The sequence below is a fragment of the Trachurus trachurus genome (assembly GCF_905171665.1).
Source record: "Trachurus trachurus genome assembly, chromosome: 4".
Lineage (NCBI taxonomy): Eukaryota > Metazoa > Chordata > Actinopteri > Carangiformes > Carangidae > Trachurus > Trachurus trachurus.
The window spans coordinates 24,647,295-24,664,297 of record NC_139898.1 but is presented as its reverse complement, the minus strand read 5'-3'; the positions used below and the strand labels follow the sequence as shown (position 1 = coordinate 24,664,297).

At 40.2% G+C, this 17,003-nt stretch overlaps 1 protein-coding gene across 1 annotated transcript in view; it reads right to left on the bottom strand.

Annotated features, from left to right (window-relative positions):
• The window catches only part of pde4ba (phosphodiesterase 4B, cAMP-specific a), a gene marked incomplete at its 5' end in the record, with an annotated part of 155,590 nt that extends 146,956 nt beyond the window's left edge, over nt 1–8,634 (bottom strand). Inside the window, one exon of the mRNA XM_083969605.1 lies at nt 8,593–8,634. Within this exon, the coding sequence (XP_083825731.1) occupies nt 8,593–8,634 (42 nt within the window). The remainder of the gene's footprint in view (nt 1–8,592) is intronic.
• Between the last annotated feature and the right edge of the window lie 8,369 nt (nt 8,635–17,003).

Below are 17,003 nucleotides of genomic sequence, written 5' to 3'. Positions count from 1 at the left end.
TTTGAAAGTTAAGATCAACTTTTTGTTTCTTTTTACGCAGTAGCATCAGAATTTTTGAATGCTTCCTGATTAGCTGTTTGTGTCTAATAATGACACAAGTTTGAATTTCTAATTCCTAGCCATCTGTTTAACAGTGACACATCACTTTTACTTTTCAACTAATGAAATACTGCCCACTTAAATCAAATCTGTTTTTTTTGGCATTTAATTACTTGATGAGAATAATAATCATACCAGGAAGAACGTCATAGAAATAACATAATCATAAGCAAATACATCATCTGCTTATATATTATACACATGTATCAGAGACCTATCAACACACTCTTGACAGGCATCTCACCCATTTCTCACCCGCCCCCACCAACTGCACTCTCACCATTTTGACACCGAGGCAACAAAACAACGGGGAGGAAATGAAGAGATGAGTTGAGAAAACAACACCTGCTTCCCATCAGTTACAGAGAGGGGGGTAATGGAGAGCAGGAGAGGGAATACAGAGAGGGATGGTGGTAAGGAACAGGGAGAGAGGGAAGGTCTGAAAGTAAGCGAGAGGACGACAGCAGGAGAGAAGAGAACAGCTGGTCCAAGGTATGAGAGGGAGGACTTGAAGAGAAGGGTGTATAAAGCAGAGAGAGAGAGTGAGAGGAGGCGGGATAGCTGGAGAGAATGAAAGTAAGATGAGTGAGAGCCGGAGAACCAGCGAAGGAGGGGAGCTACTGAAAGAGACTGATTAGTATTGTATGAAATAGGACATATTCATCTACAGCAGAGCAGAGCTTCCAGCAATATGCACATACGCCCTATACTGTCTGTACATACTGAACAGTTTCTACACATGAGTAAAAAAAAAAAGAAGAGAAAACTACAATGGTAGATGTATAAATGACCATGCTTTCAAATACATTCACGGCTTGCAGATTAAAGGTTTCAACATGTGAACAAAAATAATTTAGTCGTTGTTTCACAGATGTCTTTGTTCTCAGTGTTAGTGTGTTACATATGGTGGCTCCAGAAAGTGTAATAGCATAAAAATAAAAGCGCCAGAAACATGTTTTCACTTTGTTGTCATGGGTTGAGTATAGATTGAAGAGTGAATATGGTTCTCCGTTTGAAATTAAACCTTCAATACAATAAGCTGTGGGAAAAGTGAAGAGGTCTCAGGGAGCCACTGTGCCGCTGCACTGGAAATGTCTTCTTCAGCCTGGAAATCTTATATTTTTGCAATTATGTTAATGGCTTCAAGTGAGTCAGAGTTTTCTTTTTTCTTTTTTAATGAATAAACACTTTAAGGCTTTACATTGTTTTCAAGCAATAACAGAACAAGTGTTGTCGTCTTCGTATAAAGGCCATTTCAGGACTAATACTTCATTCTGTTCAATTTATAGGCTGGTAAAAGGAATGAAATATTCCCCTGAGGTTGATAGAAGAACAGGATATTAATAAAAACTGTTTGGTGAATTATTATCGCTCCTTTCTTTCTTTTTTATCATCATCTCTTCTTTATCGCTGTGAAATAGCCTGATCCCTGTGTCTCAGATGAGATAAAATAAATTGCCTACTTTCTCCCTCTCTTCTATAGCAAAATGCGTGTGACGTGTGATAAATTTAGTTTGTCGGGGCGGGCTGAGCACAAAAAACACGTTTGGTGTAATATGCTGAGGGCCATATTCAAGAAATTTCGGCTTCATTTATTTAGTGTGCATGCACAGAGAGGTTATTGGAGAGGCAGGAGAGACCGGGGAGACGTAACAAAGGAACAGATTGAGATCCAGACTGAATCCATGCTGTTCTGCTGTTCATGGTTTTTTCATCTCTAAGAGTCATTTCCTACCCTCCGCAGAGGATGATTTATCCTTTTTTATCACTCCATGGTAAACATGTTCTGAATTTAACACATGAATAAATCTTCAGCCTAATTGAAACATTCATTAATCAGCCATTCTGCCAACAGTTTCTGCTTTTCTACCTCTTGCATATCTTTTATATGCATCTTTAAACCACTAAAATCCAATTACACAAATAAAATAGTGTAGAACTCAAACAATCAGTCCATTAATTGGTTTCTAATTGAATAGAATGTTAGGGAGTTACGACTTCGCTAATTTAGTATTTGTTGAATATGTCAAATTTCCAATGAAGCCATAATGCACTGGGTATTAAAATGTGAATATTCATATTGTCTTCTATGCTAACACAGAATATCTACAGATATTGCAGAAAGGGTTGGACAAAACAAGCATTATAAATGGTTGCATATTTTTATTTAGCTTTAGGAACATTTTTGACTAATTTCCTGCATCAAATTCACGAGTAATGTACGCATAATTACTATATATAATAAGTATTCATGCTGTTGCAGCCAATGTCCATTAAAACATGACACTGGCTGTGGGTTAAAAGACAGTTCATTACCAAAACATGTATTTCTCCAAGATTAGTCAGAGCAAGGGAGAAGAGTAGATGAAACGGCTGTGTATCACAAACAGACTGGTTCGAGTTAAGATTTCAAAAATAACCTGTAACAAATTATAATTTTGGCATTTTCTTAAGCAAATATGCCAATCTGTTTCGGATTGTAAAACGTGAGGATTTTGCAGCTTTTCTTTCTCATATTTAATGTGAAACTAAATATCTTAAGAATTTAGACACTTGATGCCACAGTTTAAGACATTTTTAGTTTAACACACACATCCTCAGGATATCTGACTGATTTAGATGCGACATGCAGGAGATTTCATAAACCAAACAAAATACAATGTCCTGTTTTTTTGAATGCACCACACTGGCTTTACAAAAAGAGGACATTCAGTACAAGTATGACAAAGCATGACTGACAGAGGAAGTACCAGAGGTCAGAGTTCATATAATCCTGAGGTGCATGGGAGAGAGGAGCCGCTGTTACTGTGGTAACCAGCATCACTCGTCCTGACCAGACACAATAGAGAAACATGGAGAGGGTGGAGGAAGATTATAGTGTTTGTTATGACCAATATAGAAACAGTGGAGGGAAGTGAGGTGGACGTCATTAAAGAGGGAGTGAGCGGATGAAAGAGGGCAGTGAGGACGAGACGAAAGGGGAGAGAGAAAAAGAGAAAGAGAGGGAGAAAACTGTTGAATTGTTGCTTTAGCTGGCAGAGATTCAACCATCAGCTTCCAAGCTCTCTAATTGAAGAATGAACAGCTGTTCAGTTTGACCCGTGCTCCCGGTAAATACAAACTCAACTGCCACAGTGATGGAGAGACGGAGAGAGAGCTATAGACATGGGAAGCTAAAAGAAGTGAGAGAATCTGCAAGAGAGATTAAGAGTCAGAGAGGAGGGGGGTGGAAATACTAAAAGAACGAAGGGGAGGACTGACAACAAGTCCTAAAAACAAACAACATCAGCCATGCCGTTTGTTATTGCCTTTCGAAATGAGCACAACCCTGTGACAGGGACAACGCTGCTCGCCAGTGCCTCCCAGAACTGGATGTCGTCATTACAAACATGATTCATTCACGTTTTCTCATCTGCATTTCGTCTGTGGTTTGGTTTTGGTCTAGGCACAGGCACATACTGTAGGGCACAAGGAAAAACCGGTTGGTCAAACAATAGTGTTAGATTTATCACACCTGCACATAGAAATATTTTTTTTACATTTTCTATTGATACTGTGTTATTCTGTATTGTACTGTATGCACTCAAATGAAAAGTACTTGTATTATTGTCTACACCTGTGGTTCACTACGCCTGATTGGATCAGGTGACCCTAGGGAGGAGGTGCGCCTTCACTTTCTCTTTTCATGTCTGACGAAGGGCAGGTGCCCGAAACATTACACTTAATAAAACTTGCAGGAGCTACTTCTGGTGTGTGGACTTCCTCTCTCATCTCAAAAAATAGTCACAGCAAAGATGTGCTAATTAGTGAGCTTAGTTAGCTTTGACCTCAGCCAGGTTAAGAGCTACCCCCACAGCCTGTCTTTATGCTAAATTAAGGTTATGACCACACAGTATTGATACGACTGTGGTAGTGGTCTTTTACGGCAGAGATTTTTTTGTTGTTGTTAAAAGGGTAAGTCTGGTCGCTTTTTTGCTGTTTTCGCTAACACTGCTTTTGCAAGGTTGTTTTTCAGCTAAGAGACACTAGGTGGAAGGCAAAGAGTCTCCATCCTCATTTAACCATCACAATTACTCTGAAGCTGTTTAATCAAGGTAAAAAAAAAAAAAGTTTGCATAGTTCCTCTTTAAGGAACACAAGCTAGCTACCTGATCACCCATTCCAGCCTTCTCCAATGGAGGTTTTGTGAACGTACTGTATAACACCACAACTTCTCTTGTCAGGTAAATGTAAACATAGATAATTACTGGCATTTGAACAAAATTGCACGTGTCTTTCTTCATGAACAGAACAGAGCAGAAAGTGATAGTGAGATATAAACCCTAGAAAAACCTACAATGAACATAATGAAGGATATTTTGGATAAAAGAACAAAAAACAACAAAGCTTAAGTGATACGCGTTGGCTACAAGCGGACCTACTGCACACCAGGGTGCAGAGCAACTGGAGAAGTGATGAAAGGACACAAACCACCAGACAGTTCAGTGAATACCAGAGCAGCGAGAGAGGAGGATTTGTTTGTGTGTGCGTGTGTGTGTATGTGCAGGCTTTTCTAAGTGGGTAGCGAGACTTTTTCATTTCATTCAGTCTCACAAAATGTTGCTCTAAAATTGCATGTTGCCTGTTTTATTTCTCAGAAAGTGCTTGGACTGGAGTTGGACTGAAATTGCAGGTCAGTGAACTGGCTGCTGATGTTTTGCTCATTGACATGTGAGGTAAGTAGCAGTAACTCACCAAATCACAACATTGTTTTCATGAATGATGCACTGGAAAAGGGTTAATTGATCTAGATCAGTTCCTCTGACAATGCCTGCTTTGTGTTCTTAATGTTTATGTTAAATGCATGTACCACAGTGTCACAATTTATAATGTCAAGTGAGTATTTCCATATTTATCTATCTAATGAAATCTATTTTGATCAAAATACAACATTATCACATTTCAAAAAGGTTTATTCAGTCTTATACTTGTATACTTGTACAAGGAATATCTGTAAGTTTTCTCAGCTGTCAAACGTGGTTTCTTCTCTAATACTAGTAATTAAAAATGACCATGCTTTTGAAAGGTCAATACCTTAAGATAAAATTGGACTTTGGATAAATTGCTAATTTACACACCATGTTTGAACATAATTTGTATTCAATAATGGAAAGACAATGAGGCTTGAAGGGTGAAGTAAAGCTACAACCTCAGATGAATATTTTACATGGCATTAGTGGACTTGATATGTGCAAAGACACACTTCCTCTGAAAGAGATTTTAATTTGATAAGCGAAACGTTGGCGAAAGGTTGCCTGCAGCACCTGACACTGTGTATGCGATTATGGAGATGCAGTCTGAAAGTACACTTGCATAAAAATGCAAAGTCACACACAAACGGTGGTGTGCATTCAAGCTCACTCACAGACGGACGCTGGAATAGATCCACACCCCGTCAGACAGGGACGGAGAGTTGGAGCTGATCAGATCAGAGGTGGTTAGCTGTGATCTGCATGGGAATAAGGTCATTAGGTCGGTAGGGCGCAGAGACATTATTTAATCTATCCACCCTTCAGCACGCCACAGTTCGATAAAAAACACAAACCACAGGACAGACAGGAGTTGGTCCCGCTCAAATGAGTGTATAACGGTCCAGTCAGTGTGCGTACAGCACGCTAATCATCACCAGCACGCACCGTCCATCCATACGCAAATACGACACAGCAAACTAATCCAATCCGAACGTCAGCTTCATGATGGGCCAAATCATTAACACAAACACGCACTGGCTCATCTGCACACGCTTACACCACTCAAATCTAATCCCTGCTAAGCATCGCCAGCTAAACCAAATCCCTTCTGTTAGAGCTGAAATCCAATAACAATGTCCTACCTCAGCACACTTAACCTCATTGATTCAGAAAACACTTAACACTTTCACTGAAACATATACTGTAAATACACAAGGCCGTCCTGTCCTGCAGCATATGGTTAAATGCATACACACGGCCCCATCATCACAAGTCTTAGTTCTCTCATTTTATTAATCAGCCATTCAGACTAAGACCGAGGGGCTTTACTCACGATTCATCCAGGCGTCAAATATACTTGTTTATCCTTGAGAAGGGCACAGAGAGGCGGGGTGCAACCTGCTCAGGTCATCAGTCAATCACCAGGCTGACATACAGAGACAGACAACAGGCCATAGACCTAACCTGCATGTCTTAACGGTGTACAGGTTTCCCAGCTCTGCAGGTTCGAAACTTCACTGAAAAAGATTCTGACTTCTTGACCCACAGCTACCACATTTACCCATCTGCCTTATACTTCCACTCTATGTCGGTGACCTGAACAGTTCAACAACTACAATTTTTCCTTTTCTGCCTCTGCACTTTATGTTTGAAACAATTATGTGTTCATCAGTCATCTTTAGAGGTGTGAGGGTAGACAGTCCAGCTTCCAGTCTCTAATGCTACCAGCAACACATCAAACACAAAAGAGAGGTAATCAATCTTCTAACTCTCAGGGATATTTATCTAGATGCTGAACTTTTACACATGAGCACAGGAATAATCTATTTGTAAAGACACATTATATTTCTCTTAAAGGAAAAATGCACATAATGGTGTTGATATGTAGCAATGGACAGTCAAACTGAACAACTTCAAACTCTATTTTTAGAAAAGTAGAAATTCCCGTCTCTTGATGTTAAGTGCACCAGAGACAGTCCCGATTCCAATGTCAAAGCTTTTTCTGTAAAGGTCTGTCTTGTGATAAAAGAAACCCAACACAACTGTGAAATTATGTTTTGAGGCTCTACAGGAGATATCTAGTCAAGTGTGCCATAATAAATCTACTGAACCGCCGTAAAATGTGACACCATGCTCCACCCAGGCCCGACACTACATTTGATCTCTGAAGTATGCATCAGAGCAGAGAGTCAACTAATTCATTTGATCTTTTATCTATCTCACATTAATCATCTACAATTACCATCATTATGATGTATAGTCAAGTTGATTATTATTGCAGTATACCTACACACACACACAAGCTCTTGCATGCATATAAATCACCACTCTCCAAAACTCTTCTCCATGTGGTGTTGCTGACAATGACATTGATGGGGTCGGCTGGCTCAGGTGCGGTCGGCACCTCACACACCAAAACTGTGGGACGTGTCGATTCGAGGGATGTAGTTCACGGTGATCACAGCTGGGACAGACCCTTTGCTAGACAGACTCCCTCCCCGGGGGCAAAGGAGCCATTCTGGGAACAGCTTGGCCTTAATTTTGTTGTTTCTGATCCAGTGGTTGAAAAACACACTGGTGAATCACTGGACTGGACATATGTGTGTTTCTTTTTTGGCAAAATGCTGAAAACTTAACAGGAGCACATCCTTAAGAAAAAAAGATAACAGGAGTGTGAAACAGTCCTGGAGTAGAGAGACAGGTGAGGTAATTAAATGAGAGAAAGAACTTATTCAAATGAAGGGAGTACAATGTGTTCAGACTGACAGAGAGAGACAAAAAGAGCCAGAGAAGGACTGAGTAATGCACATGCACGCCCACACTTTTGCTGCCCTCACCCACAGCAATTGTGAGGGGCATCTGCATGTTTCTGTCCATGCAGTATGTGTGTAGACAATGTATGTAAGTGTGAGTGTTGCAGACATTATGGGCCCCTACACCTGTCTACGACAAATTAATGTGACTGACTTTGCAATCGGTTCTATTTTGCTTTGGATCAATTGGTGTGAACATTTGCCTACATTTTTGTTTAGTTTAATTTAACCTTTATGTGATGAAAAAAATACAAAAATATCAATTATAGCAAGAGAAGATCAAGACATCGGTGCAGGATATGCTGTGCTGAATGCACATAGTGCTCCACACAACGTCGGCAAACAATATTACGAGTCGAGTCACATCACTTCATTTATGTATAAGACTTGTGAGCCAAAGTGGAGAGAAAGATCAGAAACAGAAACAAGAGGAGAGGAGAGCACACAATGGAAGCTAAAAAGCCAACAAAAGAGAGAAACTTTGTGCCAGAGATGCACAATGGAGGAGGAGAGAAAGAGAGAGAGACAGGCAAAGCACAGACAAGAGCTGTCAAAACACTGTGACTGACAAAGAGAGGAAGGGCTGGGTGCACTGTGAAGACAGTTCACCCTTCTGCATCTCCTGCGTACACTTTCTTTTGTCCTGCTGCACAGTTACAGCGAACACCGGAAACTACATGAAGCACGAGCTGATTCTGTCCCTCGAATGCCTCATAAATGTCAGCGATCCACACACTGTGCCAAAGAATATATCTTTCAGTCAGGGAGTTTCTGTGTGCGAGCTCCTCAGTGTTTACATCTCCCTCTCATTATCTGTGACTGTGATACTACCACTATAATTAATGAATAACTTAGCACAATGAAACCCTGATTACATGTGCCGTCAAAAGCTGTTTGATAGATGTCTGGTATATGCACCCTGTTATTTCATTGGAGACATAATAACTTACATTGTTGGGAGACACCGTGAGAACACTCCTGCTCTTCCTCATCTTTCCCCAGAGTATCTCCCTCGCTGCCCAATCAGAACAGCTTCACATGCACACCTGCAAAACACAAACATAAGAAAAGGGATATGTTAGATATACTGTAAGTCATCCTTTGCAATGAAACAACAATCCTGTTGAGTTTTCCTGGATATTCCCCCCACCCACCCGTTACTTCCTTGGAGTATTTCTGCAATATTTCTTTATGTAAAACGTACATGACGTTCCCTAGTACACACTAATGCTTTCTGGCTTGTGTTTCTATGAGAAAGACTGGAGTAAAGCAGTCAAAACAAAAACAGCCATGTCTTCGATATTGCTCCGCGGGGGGACATTCAGTAAGCGGTACATCAACATGATAACACGGCTGTTATGCGCAGTCAAATCCCACATGATGTACTGTACCGCTATGTGATAATGTGGAGGATCCTTAAAGGGCCCATAAAAGTAACAGACTGGGAGAGAGGCTGGCGAGCTAACCCGGTAACATGATGGCTCCCATATGGAGCACATTCTTGTTTTATGTCCCTTTCCTATCACTCCCCAGAGCCAATGAAAATACATGACAGTTATCAGAGTTTGATTGGTGCTGTTGCTTTGAGCAATTAGATTTGCACTAACTATATAAAAATATGGGTAAGCAAGCAGAGAAATCAAATGTATCACAACAATAAACCTTATTTACGTTGCTTCACACATGGCAAACAATAAGTAAATTCAAAAGAAAAATATGTTTTGCAAGATGTTAAGTAAGATGGACCACAATAAAAATTGGACAAAAGAAAACCAACAGAAAATTCAGGTAAAACAGCACAGTACAGATTTAAAATTTGATGCGGACGCAGCTGGTCTTATTTCTGCAGGCAGATTGTTGTCTCCTTGAGTTTTAAGGCAGCTTTCTGCAGCAGCCTGAAGGTCTTTGAGCCCACATCTTAAGCTACTTACAGGACTCGTGTAGGTCTGTAGTATCAGAAAATGAAACAGCAGTGGCAGGAGATCAATATCAAGACGGGAATGACCAATGCATATGAATGAGTACGATTTGGCCACACTAATCTGTTAATTTGAGGTTCATTATGATCTCACCAACACACTTGCACAGTTTTGTGACACAGTTTTGACCACAGGTGTAATGTGGATGAGAATATAAGCAAAAATATTAAAGAGAACATGCAAAAGTCACTACAATGAGTTGTATCTTTGTAATGAAATGAAATGGGGAGTGTAACATTAGGATGTTAAAAAAAATGATCAACAGCTGGATGGCCCGGCTGCTGGCTGGCTGGCTGGCTGGCAGGATGGATGGGTGCCCAAATTACACTGACAAATGGATGCTAAGTGATGCCGACAACAGGACGTGCTGTACCATCCTCTTGGTATAATAAAACAAAGATTAACTCTGATGTGGCATATTCAAAATAACTTAAAACAAACTCTGACTAAGAGATACAGCACTGAAAAGATCAGAACGGAGGGAATGGACAGGGAAGAAAATAAGAAAAGCAAGAAGGAAACCTTGAATTACACCTGTCTTATCTCCTTTGACATGTCTTCCAACAGCTGCTCATGCTAACATTCACACCTAATGACAAAGCTCAGTCACTAATTACCCTAACAGCCTTTGGTATATGGACTGTGGGAGGAAACCATATGCAGGCACAAGCTGAACATGCAAACAGGCACAATATTAAACAGGTTGGAACCAAAATCTTTGCTGTGAAGTGACAATGCAAACCACTGCAGGATATGACATCACAAATTAACAGTGCTGCCATCCATTATTATTTTCTTGATAATAGCTCAAAATGACACTGTCTGCTTTTAACACACAGTTATGTAATAAGATTACACAACCTGATTTGAAAAACAGTGCAAATGTCTGTCTGACTATTTTATGGTTCTAAAAAAACACATTGGGTGCAAAAAACATGTACTGCCAACTGGTATAGAAAAAAAACATGAACATATGGATAAGACCAAGGAATAATAAGCATTAATTCCAAACTGTAAATGATCATGTATGCATTTACGTTAGTGTGTATGTGTGTGTATGCAAGTTTATATGTGAATGAACACAAGTCAAACATGTGTGTTACACCATCTCCCTGACAGCACATCACATGGTCCTCCGCTCTTCATCTGATGTTTTCAAATAACATTTCCAATCTCGCTAATCTTTATGAGTCATCTCTCCTGCCTTGGCAAATTATACTTTTTCTTAGTGTAATCTTTTCTTCTCAATAACACGTCTTATTGAAACAGCGAGCTAATGAGACCTGAAGCAGCCTTAATGGTTCAGCACACTTTAATTCCCCCCATGCTAATCATTCAAAAGTAGCAGACAAGATTGACTCTGCAGCCGTTGAGCCTCTTTCTAATGAATCAATTCAGTCAGTTGTTAAAAGGCCCAAAGAACTTGTATGTTACTCCTGTGACCCAGGACAGTCTGTTTTTTATTTCCCAATGTATAGAAAGAGAAGGGGGTGGCAGAGGAGGAAGAGCCAGGCAGGAAAAGAAGATGGATAGTGACTGGAGACTGTTTTGGGAAGGATAGCAAAATTAGATGAGAGCAGGGTTTGGAGAATGAGATGGAGAAAGAGAAACAGGAACAGAGCTACAAGTAAACAGGATTTAATGAAATAAAGAGAGAAAGCTGAAGGTTAAAGAAAGACAGACAGTGAAATTTGGAAGCCAGGCAAGGAGGAGAAAGAGTCAGCTAAGGGTATTACGGGGGAGCTAAGGGGAACCGAGCTCCGCTGAAAAGGACACGAGCTTCCCTGAAAGCTGACTTTGAGACATTTAGGGGGAGCTCTGAAATATTGGTGATTGTATGCAAGGACAGTAAAGACATGTGTCCTTGGTTGTAGGAGAGAATGACAGATGTCAATCATCAGGTTACGCAATGACGCAACCAGTGAGACTTTGGCGCAAATAAGGAGGAAAGCAGGAAAAAAGTAAACAAAAAGATACAACTATAGGACATACAGTAGAAACGGAGTAAAGTAATAATTGCCTATAAGGAGGCCGAGGGTTGTATGGACGGTTTGTGGGCGGTTTACAAAGGTAAACACACGTTTGTTATATTTTCTGTTGCGAAGCGTTATTGGTTAGGCACTATGATGCGGTACCTATGCTCATCAGTGGTTGTAGAGCCGGTTCAGGGGACTGTCACCTCACCGCAGCCACACCCCTCCACCCCCACCCCCGCCAATAGAATAGGGCCCCCCTCCCGAAAGTCACTGTGTAATTTAAACACTTGCGCGCACAACATTTATTTTTTACCCATTCCAGACAGGGTAAGGTAACCATTTGGAGATGACTTATGTACCATGTTACATGATAAGAAATCAAGTGGTTAAGGACAGTTCATGCCCTTGAAGCAGATGGACATCTTTCAGCTTGAAGAGGCAGGACAACATAGAAGCCCAGAGGAGGCAGTGCTATTACATAAAAACACCTCCATCACTCCACTGTAATGCAGAGAAGAGCAAATAATACAGCATTCCTCCTAAAGCATGGCCAGAACTGGCCCATTACAAGAGCCCAATACTATCTCAGTCAGCACCTTCAACAGTGTGTCTTTATGTCAGAAGTAGACGGGCCACATTAACATTCACATTGTTGGCTGCAATTAGAAATATTTTACACAAGATAAGTGCCAGGATAACTTAAGGGAAAAGCGTACAAACTGTTTGTATTCATAGCAAAGTTGCTGAAAACAAATAATCACTGCTCCAAAAGAGGCCGAGGCTTCAATTGTCGTTTAAACCTCACTTTCCTCTGAGCCAAGGTTATGTACAATGGCAGTGTTTTTCCAAAACAGGAAAATGAGAGTTGTTCAAATAGATGCATCTTCAGGGGTTCCTTTGCTCCAGGGTCTTGAATCATGATGCTCAAATACTAAACTTTCCATTTCAACAAATACATGCATTTCCCTTAATATAATTTTGTTGGACAATCATTAATCTAATTCAGCAGAGCATTCGACTGACTGACATAAACTACATAATTTATTAAAAAATGTCTTCAACATATACTTCCTAGAGGAAATCATCAGCGTTAAGGCTTCTCCGTAGGGAAAGCAATCAGTTCCAGTTATCAACATTAGTAGATAATTAGTGGGTACAGAGGAAATTTGTGTTTCAGAGCAGATCTGAAAATTGTGCTCAGCAGCACAAATGTAGAAAGCAGTTTATGAACACAGATTAGCGCTGTAACCTCAGGGGATGAACACAATGGTACTAACAAGGAACATGGCGTGTGTGCTTGACTGCATGTATGAGTGTGTGCGTGTATGTGTTTTGGGGCATCCTAATTAGCATTACTTTTGCCTAATTAACAATATTAGAACAGACAGGTGTGAAGAAAGAAGACAAGCACACACACAGTCATTACAAAAGACGTTAAGCTTCAACAAAACACGCAAACACATGCTCTCTGCAGAAATCCATTCAAAAACCCCATCACCCTGCACAACAGTTGTATGTGGGTATAATAGCCCTGTGCTTTCTCTTTGGTTTACTGTCAAACTGAGAATGTGGCAGAGGTGGCAACACCGAGCGCAACACACTGCAAACATTTCAAAGCAACTTTCGTCAACAAGAACCTGTTGTGAACTCCATAGTTTTTTATATTTTAGTATTTTTTGACTTGAAAGAGCTGCTGAGCAAGTGAGGCTTTCTGAACACATACTTACCCATATACTCAGTAGTACAGTAGACGGTATTACCATCATCCCTACAGGTACTAATGTGCATTAGCAAATATGTTTCATGCCTCCTGGGTTATGTTTACTTCAAATGAACATGATATGAGCTGTACAACATAAAATGTTCATACTGATGTATCTGTAAAACGTACGGTTGGTACATTTCCTTCGTTTTGAAATCCAGTAAATGTTTCATGGTAATGCTAAGATAAGTTATTTACTGTACTGTAAGCTCGTCACGTAGGCTACATCACACTTCCTGAACTAGGAAAAAACAATTGTTGGTGAACGTAATCCAGGCAGATATTATATTTCCCCGGAAATATACTGGCAAAGCAGATTAGTAATATTTAAACGCATTATGTAGGATACATGGGTGGGGGCAGGGATCTAACTGTGTGCTGAAATGATCCATAGATATTCTGGTTGATACTGTAGCATCAAACAGTTTCGGTGTATTTTCTGGCCATGTGGAGGCCACTGGGATAACGTAGGTCCATACAGGGATCTGGTTAGCACGATTGTAGCGTTAGAAGTCAATTAGTATTTCATGGCCTAAAGTCCTTCAAGAAAACACTCCATATGCTGTTACACACAGTGGGGACTGGTCACGAGAGGAAAAAAGTGCAAACACATTATGTTATTACTAATCTTCAATGGTTATTATCTTCTATAACGAACGAATATAGCATTTTTCTCATTTGTCTTACGATTTTTAGTTGATATTTGACCACAGTTCTCCTGATTCGCGTCTGCGGTAGTCATGGTTGCGAAGGTGCGTCGGTGGGGCAGAGTTGAAGTTGTCCCCCTCTCTCTCTCAATGCTGTGTACTGTGTACACGAGAAAACACGACTGATCACATGCTCAGAGCGATTGTCTTGACAGTCGGCAAGAAGCGGTAAAAACAAAACTTTCTCAGAGCAGAGGAAACTTTCTGAGCTAACCCTGTTCTGATTGACTTGAATGGGAGTGAATTGCTCCGGCGGTCCAGGTCCGGTTCAACAGGTCCAGCGGTCCAGTATTGGTGAGTGACAGCATATTCATTATCATGCTGCCTTTGTGGCGCTGGTCTGTGCATTTAACTACCGGTTTATTTATTTTATTCAAACGGAACAATATTGTTATACTGTAGCTTTAAAGCAGCTGGATAATTTACGTTTGTAATTAATTGTAATTGCAATCCGCTATTGTTGTGCTGGATCTCTATAGATGGTGAAGAGTCGTAAGGTTGTTGTTGTTGTCATGAGGTTGTTGTTACTGCTGTCATAGAATGGATCTGTTTCCATAACAGTCGTGTGAGTGCTCCTTCAGTATTGTCAGCTGATGACCTGGAATATTGCATTGTTCATTTAAGTTTGTGTGATTGCATTGCAACAATGCATGGATTCCTTACGAACACATCAGTAACAATCAGAAAGCACTGTAGTTTTTCTGGTGTGCAGCCTTTCTATTAAGTAGTGGTGCCCCACCATTTTTTTTACATGTAAAAAACGCTACTGCTGCCACAACAGTACACAATAGTTGTGCCTGGAGAAATATTTCCATTAAAAAAAGCTCTCATGGCACAGACGTCTTTCGTGTGATGAATTTTCTTTTCAAACAGGACAGTGCATTGAAATAGTGCAAACCTATTATTTTTTGTTCAGGAGATTCTAAAGGAAACATTACGATGCATGTAATGCATGCACGAAGATGGTGCGACCTGTGAGGCTACTAATGGTTCAGCAATTAGCCTACAAATGACAGTGTTGTTTTATGAGCTTTTATTTTAAGAAATAGTTTGCATTGATTCCATTCAAATCACCGTGATATGGTGGTGAATAGAGGTGAAAAGACTAAATCGCAGCAGGATGATTATTAACCTTTTAATACCAGTTTTTCCGAGGCCAGACTTATAGCAGTGCCTTGTGACTCTCCTGTTCTTGCCTACAGAGCTGTCACTTTCTATGTTTCTCTGTTTATTGTACAACCTGAGAAGTGACTGAACCCTTTGACCCTGTTATCATCTCCGTATATGATTTGCAACCTCACCAGCTTGAAAGAGCAGATGCGTGAGCAGGTGCGTGTACCATAATATATCAGCTTCTGGTGCAAACTGGAGGATTTGCCTTATTCATTCCTACCTAAGTGGAGCTTGACTGCACTGTAAATATCTCCTCTATAGATATTAGACAGTCAATGGATCAGATGCAGTAATACCCAAGAGGTTCACCCTATTCTCAAGACAGCAGTTCACAGGTATTTAATTTCAAATGTCACAGAGGGAGACAATTTAGTAGTACCACTGGTGGGTGGCTTCAGCGGAGCATGTTATGTATCAGCCTAATAAAGCAGAGATAACAAGCTCTCTGTCGGTCCTGTCCCGTCAGCTCACTGGCTCAGAGAGACTCCTGACAGAAGAGCAGGAAGAGGCTGTCTACTTCTCAGTCTACACATCTTCTGGGCCCACACTTCTATAATCTGATTTTATGTTGTAGCCTCAAACTGTCTGCTTGGGTCTGTTTAACTTTCAGTTCCTGTTGAATTAATCTGAAGGGTGAAAAGCCTGAGTACAGGTTTGTATGGCCTAATGCGGCAGGGGACAGTGGCACCGTGACAGTGACAGTCAGTGTTAACGGTTGATAAAGAATGTGATGTTTTTGAGAGAGAGGTTTAATTCGTCTGAAAAAAATTCAGGGTAAAAAATGACAAATGCAAAAGGCAATCTAATGCTACAGGAGTACACCGTGCATCCAGCCTGTCTGCATTAGTTCATGAATTCACTGTGATCTGTCATGCTCTTGCATCACGCCAGCAGACAGAGGGGATGCAAGAGAAGAAAGATGAAATGTAGGAAACAAATCCAACTGTAATAAAATAAAATAAAAATGTATCCATCTCAATTGGAGTCCTTTAAGATTTGGTATTTGCCATGACTAAGCCTAATTCATCTATTGCATTTTCGCTACTACAGTACAGCTGCACAGAGGCTTTCTCCAATAATAAAAAAGGACATGACTGATTCTGGAGTTTCTGATAATGGCTGAAAATAACCAGAGTGCTCCACTGCCCCTTTTGATATTTTTTCCTTCATCGTGTTTTTGATTATCATACTGTATGTCTTTGTGTGTATCTGTGTGTGTGTGTGTAAAATTGAGAAAATGACGAATCGAAAGTGTGCACACAATCTAAATCATCTCAACCAAATACCAAGAATTGTTGCGTTTTCTGTATGATTGGTCTCTTAGATTAATGAATACTTGGATATTAAAATTCTTGGAACACCCTTAATACACTATTTAATCCTTGACAGATTCTGAACCTCGTCAAATCCTGTGAAAACATTCAACTGTAAAAAAAAAAAAAAAAAAGAAAAAGAAAAGAAAAAAAGAAAACTCACCCTTTACATCCAAGCTTATATAGGATTTGTGGAAGCCGAGCCTTAATACGAATACAAAGTCAAGGGGTTCATCTTCACTGTACTGTATTTACATTACAAGCCAATACATTATTTTTATTATCAGGTTGTACTGTTAAGAAGCCTCACAAAATATTTGGTGTTGCTTCACCTACCGAGTGTATTTCAACAGTAAAACACCACTGGTAACTCAATATGAAGCTGACACAGAGCAGCTTGGCAGCAGTTCAGCACCTGAGGGGATAAATAAAATAAAATAAAAGATGCATG